This window comes from Galendromus occidentalis, unplaced genomic scaffold (assembly GCF_000255335.2).
Source record: "Galendromus occidentalis unplaced genomic scaffold, Mocc_1.1 scf7180000077206, whole genome shotgun sequence".
Taxonomy (NCBI): domain Eukaryota; kingdom Metazoa; phylum Arthropoda; class Arachnida; order Mesostigmata; family Phytoseiidae; genus Galendromus; species Galendromus occidentalis.
In genome coordinates, this window is record NW_003805194.1 from 1 (window position 1) to 8,025 (window position 8,025).

Here is an 8,025-nt window from a genome sequence, read left to right on the forward strand (position 1 = left end):
CTCGGTTTCTCGCTTCTCCTTTATGAGTCGAGAGAGCGCATCTGCTTCACCAAAACTTGTAGTGTTCTTGAACCGTAGCGTGAAATCGTATCCAGCGAGGATCAACGCCCAACGCTGTAAGCGATTTGCGCTGAATCCTGGTAGGCCCCCGTCCACTTTGAAGACGGACAACAAGGGCTTGTGATCTGTGTTGAGAATGAAGTGGCGGCCATAAATATATTTATGGAACTTTTTCACTGCAAACACCAGAGCTAGCGCTTCCTTCTCGATTTGCCCGTAACGTTTCTCGGTCTCAGTGAGAACCTTGTTCACGTGCATTATCGCCTTCTTGGAGCCATCGGGGAAAGTATGCAGGAGCACTCCGCCCACCCCTGACTGCGAAGCGTCAGCTGAGACCTCCAGCGGAAGTTGGGGATCGTAGTGGGTCAATGCCAAGTCGCTCTGCAATATCTTCTTAGCTTGCTCGAAGGCTTCTTCGCATCGTTCGGTCCATACGAACTTGACGTTTTTCCTCAGGAGTGGTGTCAGCGGTTCTTTGATTCTCTTCATGTCGGGGATGAAATTCGAGTAGAATGTTACGAGTCCAAGGAATGCTTGGACATCCTTAGCATCTTTAGGAGTTGGAAGCTCGACGATAGGACGGATTTGCGCGGGATCGGGTCTCCTCCCGTGTTCATCAATTATGAACCCGAGATACTTGATCTGCTTTTGTAGGAAGGAACATTTCTCCATCCGGATACGGAATCCACCTTTCTGGATTTTAGCCATAACCTTGAGAACCCTATCGCGGTGCTCTTTGGCTGTTCGCCCGGTCACCAAAATATCGTCGAGATATATGGCTGTTCCTGGAATTCCCACAAGAGTCTCGTCCATGATCCTCTGGAAGAGACTCGGTGCAGTCTTCAGTCCGAAAGGTAATCTGGTCATCTCGAATAATCCTTTGGGCGTGTTGATCGTGATTAGATTTCGATCATCGGGGTGGACTTCAATTTGCAGATACGCTTCTGCGAGGTCGATTTTGGAGAAAAATTTTCCTCCAGCTAATCGACTGAAAATATCTTGTGCCGTCGGCAATGGGTACTTGTCGTCCTGCAGAGCGTTGTTGAGTCCTGTGGAAAAATCGGCACAAAGCCTGATTTCTCCTCCCTTCTTCCTGACGACAACCACGGGCGCAGCGAATTCCGAATTTGTGGTCGGTTTCAGTACCCCTAATTTCACGAGTCGCTCCAGCTCTTTGGAGAGAGCTGGCAGGACGGCGTAAGGCACCGATCTCGCTTTTCTGAAGATCGGCTTGGTGTTCTCCTTCAACGACAGTCTCACTTTTCCGGTCGTACACTTTCCCAATCCCTCGTTGAACACAGCTGGGAACTTCTGTTGAATCTCTTTCTTCAGATCTTCTTCTAATTTGGCATTCGCTGGAGTTTTCGTCGTTTGCTCACGATTCTCCATCTTCAGTGCGCCTTTTCTCGTCGGAAGAGGGACCACTTCTCCGACACAATTTTTCTTCACTGTTTCGATCGGGGTGTCGAATTTTTTCGATGTTTGTGCTAAGACCTTCATCAACTCTCGGTCCTTTACTAACCAGTCGCGACCGAGGAGAGCACATTTATCCGTGACGTAGCAGCACGCCGGGAACTCCTGCCCATTCATTCTGGCTCTCACATTGAGTTTCCCATGCGTAAGTAAGGGACCTCCACTTGCGGTTGTCAGTTTTATCGACGAAGGCTCCAACCCCGGAGAGCCTAGCTTTTTCCATAAGGACATGGGGATCAAGGTGACGGCAGCCCCGGTGTCGACCGTCAAGGTTGCTGGCATGTTATCGATCATGACCTTCCTCACGATCTCTGGGTTTTGTTTATCTGCCTCTATCCGATTCACTCTTCTGTTCGGATTTGAATTTGGTGTTTTCTTCCCCGACAGTCTACACATAATAGCCAAATGACCGGTTTTGGCGCAGTTGTGACATTTGGCTTCGCGGAAACGACAATCATTTTGATTGTGGTTCGATCTCCCACAGCGGTAACATTTGACGTTGTTCGCTGGGCGGACGGCCGCGGAAGATTTGCTTGGAGTCTTTGCATGAATTTCATTAATCATGCTATCACCAGACTTTCTGGTAGCCAGCAGGGAACGCTTTGACTCTAGGAATTTCTGAAGTTCGTAGTGCAGGCTTCTCAGATTCGTGTCTGGCTGTTCGTCCATTTTCCTGATCGCTCGTTGCCTTAACGCCGCGTCCTCTGGATCATTCAGAGCAGAGATGAAAATGAAACACTTCAGATGTTCCGTTGTGAAGGTATTTGCGTCCATTTCAGCCCTCTCGAATCTAGTATTGACGATGCCCAACAGATCCGTGAGTGTCCTGCCCTCTCGTTGCGTTTGGAAGAAATCCATGCGACGCGAGAAAAGCGATACTGTGGGCTTGAACAAGAACCGCAGGACCTGCTGGGTTTGCTTTAAGGGAACTTCATAGATATCGGTGGGCAGCATGTACGTTCGGAACTGTGAATGTTCACTATCGCCTAATTTGTTGATAATGATGGCCTGTTTTTCAGCCTCAGACAGGTGGACGCCATCCCTTTCGATGACTTTCCCCCATCGGTCAATCCAGTTGTCGAAGTACTCGTTCGCTTCTTCGTTATGGCGGAAGACGGGAATCAGTCGGTTCAGATTCGCCTTTACCTCAGTTTTTAGTCTCTCGTCGAGGATCGCTGTTTCCGTCATTTTGAAGTTTCTTCTAATCCTAGGGGTGACACTGAAGAGATCGTCTCTCACACGTTTTCCTCCAGATAGTTTCTTGTTTGGATGAGCTCTGTCCGAGTTTCGGACTCCGAACAACTTTCAGTCACTTTTTCCGGGATTTCGAAGATGCCGTTTGATCACTAGGAGTCCCGCACGAATATCGATTCGGCAGTGTCGGAACCAGATGTTGTGTCTGTCGAGTGAAAACACTAGATTTCCGGGAGCCGATGTGTCACCATTAGTGACTACTCGCAGACTGACTTTATTCTAGAAAAATGCAGCGCGCGAGGATCTCTCTGGCCGCGAGCTAGCATAGGCATGGCCACGGGTGACACTCGAGCCCTAAGGTGTCTGATGTCACCACCAATTCCGTGAGCTACACGACACTATGATTATGACTATGATTATAATCATAATCACACGTGTGATTATGATTTTGCCCCACACTGATCTTGACCTGACCAAGGTTGACGGCCAAAACGTAAACGAACCGCGCTTTGCCTTTGCCAGCTTTCCATGACATCAACTTGAGATAATTTTTGAATCCAGAAACATCGACAACCACTTTTGCTTTCGATATTGCCGAAATTTCAGGCAGGAATTTGGTCGTTTTTTTTTGCGACGCGTCGTCATCTTCGTGAGAAGCCTGCACTTACAGAGTTACAATGCGCTCCCCGGGAACGCACGGGAAAGAGACGAGCGCGGCCGAAGGCCGCGCTCCAGACGCCTGGTACATGATAACCAGTACGGATTTCGCAAAGGGAGATCGACGATCCAGGCGATCAAGAGACTCACCGAACAGGTAGAACAGGAATTTGATAAGAGCAACCTAGGTAGCAGAAAAATCGTATTGGCGATCCTCATTGATGTTAAGAACGCTTTCAATTCCCTAAGCTGGACAGCTATCAGAAGCAGCCTGAGGGAGAACGGAGTTTCGAATGAACTAACGAGCATTCTGGAAAGCTATTTCAGGGAGAGAGAGATTAGCAGCGGCGGGCTCAAGAAACTGATGTCGGCCGGGGTCCCCCAGGGCTCAATAATCGGCCCGACACTCTGGAACTTATCATACAACGGTATTCTCAAACTCAAGCTACCATTCAGCTGCGAGATCATAGGTTACGCCGATGATATCGTGGTCGTCGTTAAGGACACGGACCAGAAGGTTGTCGAACGCAGGGCAAACGAGTGCATCGAGCTCGTAGACGAGCACCTAAGTGGCCTGGGGCTTGAAATGGCCCCGCAGAAATCAGAAGCAATGGCTTTTTCCAGAAGGCGCCAAAGATGCCGACTGGATATACACCACAAGGGTAACAGGATAAGTATAAACGACTCGGTCACGTATCTAGGCATCACACTAGACAGGAAACTTACATACGTGAAGCATATAGAAGACGTCTGTAGAAAAGCTGCTAAAGCCGCGAACGACATTAACCGAAACCTTGCTAGGACCTCCAGCACCGAGGAGGGAAAGAGGAAGCTCTTGGCGAAAGTCAGCGAGCAAATAGTCTCCTACGGACTGCCCGTCTGGGAAGAGGCTCTCAAGCTACGAAAAATCAGAGATCTACTCACCAAGAGCCAGAGGGTGGCGGCAATAAGGGTAAGCAGAGCGTATAAGACCGTCTTCACTCCAGGCGTCTTCGTCATCGGCCGGATGATACCCTGGGACATCAAGTTCAGACTTACGGAACGGAGCCAGAAGCCCAACGAACTACGAGGAGGAGTGCATCGGTATCTGGCAGGAAAGTTGGTCAGCTCACCCAGCAGATGGCAGGGGAGCTCGAATCCGAAAACTTATCCCGAACATAGACAAATGGTGTCATAGAGAACACGGAGAGTTGACTTACGAATTGACACAGTTCATTACAGGCCACGGCGCTTTCCGAGAGTTCCTCAAACGAATCGGGAAGCGCGAGTCAGACATCTGCAACCTCTGTGACGACGGGGCGAGGGATAACCCTGACCACTAGAGTAGGGGGAGAAACCGGCGGCTGGCAACCGTCGTGACATAGACACGTACAATCTAAAACGTTCACCATCTACCACGTTACACAACAACAACCCACGGTCATCACTTACAACGCCACACGACAACGCACAAATTTGCTGGTAGAGGGGGTCAGAGTAGGGGGTAAGAGCAGCTCCCGCTCTCATGTGTTCGAAGTATTGCTAACCCAGTTCCGTCCATGAGAGCGGCGCCCCCGCTCGAAAGCGGGGGTTGGGGAACCACCAGGTTTTTAGTGGGTTTGCGACTCCCACAGTACCGTGAGGCGCTGTGCACGGTCTGCAACACGCATTTTTATTCCTGGCCCCGCAAAAAAAAAGGAGGTTAGGTTAGGTTACTCTTCCTCTCGACTCTTCGTAGCGGAGAAGAGTGACAAGTTAGATCTGCAAGATCGAGTAATTAGTCGTTTAATTTGGTAAAATTGTTATCGGAGGTTATTACGAACTATCTCAGTGCAGTCGCAGCTTTTTGGCGCCGACTTCTCCGTTGTGGGAAACTGTTGTTCCTAGATTGGTCGAAGGCTAGGTTCGGTAGATCAGCGGGACACGTACGAGCTCAGAGAGGACAACCGGAGGTTGAGATGGGAGCACACCACAGTAATTTTATTGGAGAAAGTGTCGTCTTATATATCAGTAGGTTGACCCTCTCCGAGAGGCACAGTTCGTAAGGCATCGAGTAAGATTTCCAGATGGTTACTAAATACGGAATCAGAAGAGAGGCCTGATGAGTGGAGCCTCTGACATGTGTCAGAGCTGGAGCCTCTGGCACGTGGCACAGTACGGAGTCGGGGTTTACCGAAATAGATATGACAGAAAGCTTAGCTTAGAAGAATGAGTGTAGCTATTCTAAAGTTAGTCTCAACATCCCCTCTAATAGGTAACATCGAAGGCTTCTAAGCGAAAATTCGGACAATTTTGGTCCGAAAATAGGTGTAAAATGAGTGGTAGTTGTGAGATAGATAATACTTTGCCATGCGAGAATATATGCGAATAATTCGTACAGCGTTGATTCGAGTCCGTTCGAAATTTCGATTTTTCGTCGAGAAAGTTCGCGATGATCGGCGCCTGCGTGCGGCGGCAGCGTGTTTTGGAGACAGTGCGGGGGAGCACTCGCTCGGAGTGTCTGGATCGTTCGGATCGGTGTTGCGAATATGGTGCAGCGAAGCGCGATAGAGCTGAGAAGTTATTTTTCCCAATATCTCGGATCCCGAGACACTGAGGAGTAAAAGCTTTTGCAGTATTCCCCTCCGAGTCAGTGTCGAGGGATCGTAAATGAAGATATTTTCAATAAAGTTGGTTGAGGTTGATTTCGTAGCTTCTTTTTCGTTGAGTCAGAGATTTTCGTGAGGGAAAGAATTTAAGTCCGTTAGTTTTGTGAGCTATTCATGTCTGGGTTCCGCTTATGTTCTTTGTTGATCGAGTCGTGTTTCACGGCGTGTTAGAAATTTGTCTTCGTTTGTTGGAAGGAGGAGGAAAAAAAAATTTGAAGAGGTCGTCATGGTTGAGACACGATCGGGACGCTCTTACTGTACTCGTGACTCGTGATCAGAGGAACGGTGTTCGACATCTTCGGTTGGAGGAGGTCATCGACGAAATGGAGGACATCGTGGAGTTGGGTGCCGTCGGTCAGGACGGTGTGTTTGAATCCGTCGGGAGTGGACCGTCGGAGAACTCTGGAGGACGTTTCGGGAGACAGCGGAGTCGATGGTCGTGCTGTTGCATGACCTCATGGTTATTCATTTTGATGTGGATTGCCGTTGTCGTTATGTTGGGTAGGATATTCTTCGTATTATATTGATTGTTGATTGGTTGCTGTGAATGATTATGCATGATGGCTGGTTATAATGTGGTTTGATTTCAGCTCGGGGATTCCATTTTCGCCGTGAAGAGGTCGTCAACGTGTCCACCACAACCGAAACCGTGATAATTTTCGGCACGACGGCTCCGCCGGTTTCTCCAACGACTGCGAGTTCCCCGGTGACCACAGCTTCTCCGGATGTATTTATTGAGTTGTCCGAGTGTGCATGTCGTCCTGTTAAAACATTTCTTGTATGTTACTGTCCGGAAGATCGGCGTTGTGTCCGTCTGCTGAGTCTTACGAAGCCTGAACTTGTTTCTGTTCTGCCGGTGCCCAGTAATCCTTTACTGGAATGCAAGAACTTCGAGAATTTCGAGGAAGTTGTCAGGAATTGAGATTGATGTTTTTCAGATGAAAGAACGAATGAGAGAAAGAAGCGATTTTTCTCGTTTTGATGTTTGTGTCTTCACTTGGAGTCATCTTCCGAGGAGTGGAGGTAGTCGATTTCTGCTGGACTCCATGCTGTTGGAGTTAGGCGATTTCGTCTTCGTATTTCCTCTTCTGTCGGTTCAGGGAGTGATTTGTTTTCGAGGTTCAGGATTTTTCTTTCTGTTATTTCTTTGTATTGCCAGTATTGCTGTCGTAATGATTCGTTAGCCTTTTTGAGTATTTCTAGTGCTTCCACGTTGTGTTGACAGTCCTTCCTAGGACATGGTTCTGGTTCGATTTGGCCGCGTTGTTGTCGGGCTTTCTCTCTGTATGGTCTTCTTTCCTCTTCGGTCATCTTTCGCCATGGTTCGTCGGTTACAATTTTGAGGGTTTCTATATCGGGTATATGGTGTTTTTTCTGATATTCTAGTGCGAAAATCCAGTATGGCTGGGGTTTACATTTCTTCTTGGGTTTCACTGATTCTTGGTTCATATCTGGGTTTTGTTATTAGGCACAGCAAGCGAAAAAAAAAACGTTCGAATTAGAGATTTCAGCGGGTGGTTGTTTTAATCGAGGGAGGTTTTAAGCCGGGGTTCGATCTGTAATCAAGTGATTATGATCTTAATTAAGCTGGGATTGTAGTTGATTGGTATGGGAAGTCAACGACATTTTGCATGCTATCGCTGGGGATTGTTGGTATGAGCTCATAATTGGTTCGGGAACTGGAAAGCATGCACAGAGTTGTGATCGCAATGATCAGCGCAAGTGCGAGTATCGCACTGCCGATGGCGAGGGCCATGTGCAACAAATCAGAGTTGCTGTCGTCTGGCTTCTTTTCAGGATGAAATTTTTCCTTGAATTCTAGCCAGATAGATTCGCCTCCAATGGGCGGTAGATTTGGCCTGAGACAGGCTGTGCTGTCATTCGCTTCTTCCGCGCAGGATGAGTTGGAAGGTGTGCATCGTCTCAGGAAATTGATTGGATTTTTCTCAATGATGCAGCTGATGTTTTTCGTTGTACATTCGGTTGGACAGTCGTCGTAAGTGAAATAGTTCGG

General features: G+C 48.3%; 2 protein-coding genes across 2 annotated transcripts; both read right to left on the bottom strand.

The window, feature by feature from the left end:
- Positions 1-13: 13 nt before the first annotated feature.
- On the bottom strand, positions 14-2,721 carry LOC100901439 (uncharacterized protein K02A2.6-like; the record flags this gene model as incomplete). The annotated part of the gene is made up of 1 exon (XM_003741835.2): positions 14-2,721. A coding segment is annotated over exon 1 (2,708 nt), but the record flags the coding sequence as incomplete, so codon positions are not given.
- Positions 2,722-7,004: 4,283 nt separating this feature from the next.
- On the bottom strand, positions 7,005-7,460 carry LOC108864051 (uncharacterized). Its single transcript, XM_018638931.1, has one exon. It carries the CDS (start codon positions 7,458-7,460, stop codon positions 7,005-7,007), a length of 456 nt encoding a protein of 151 aa, XP_018494447.1.
- Between the last annotated feature and the right edge of the window lie 565 nt (positions 7,461-8,025).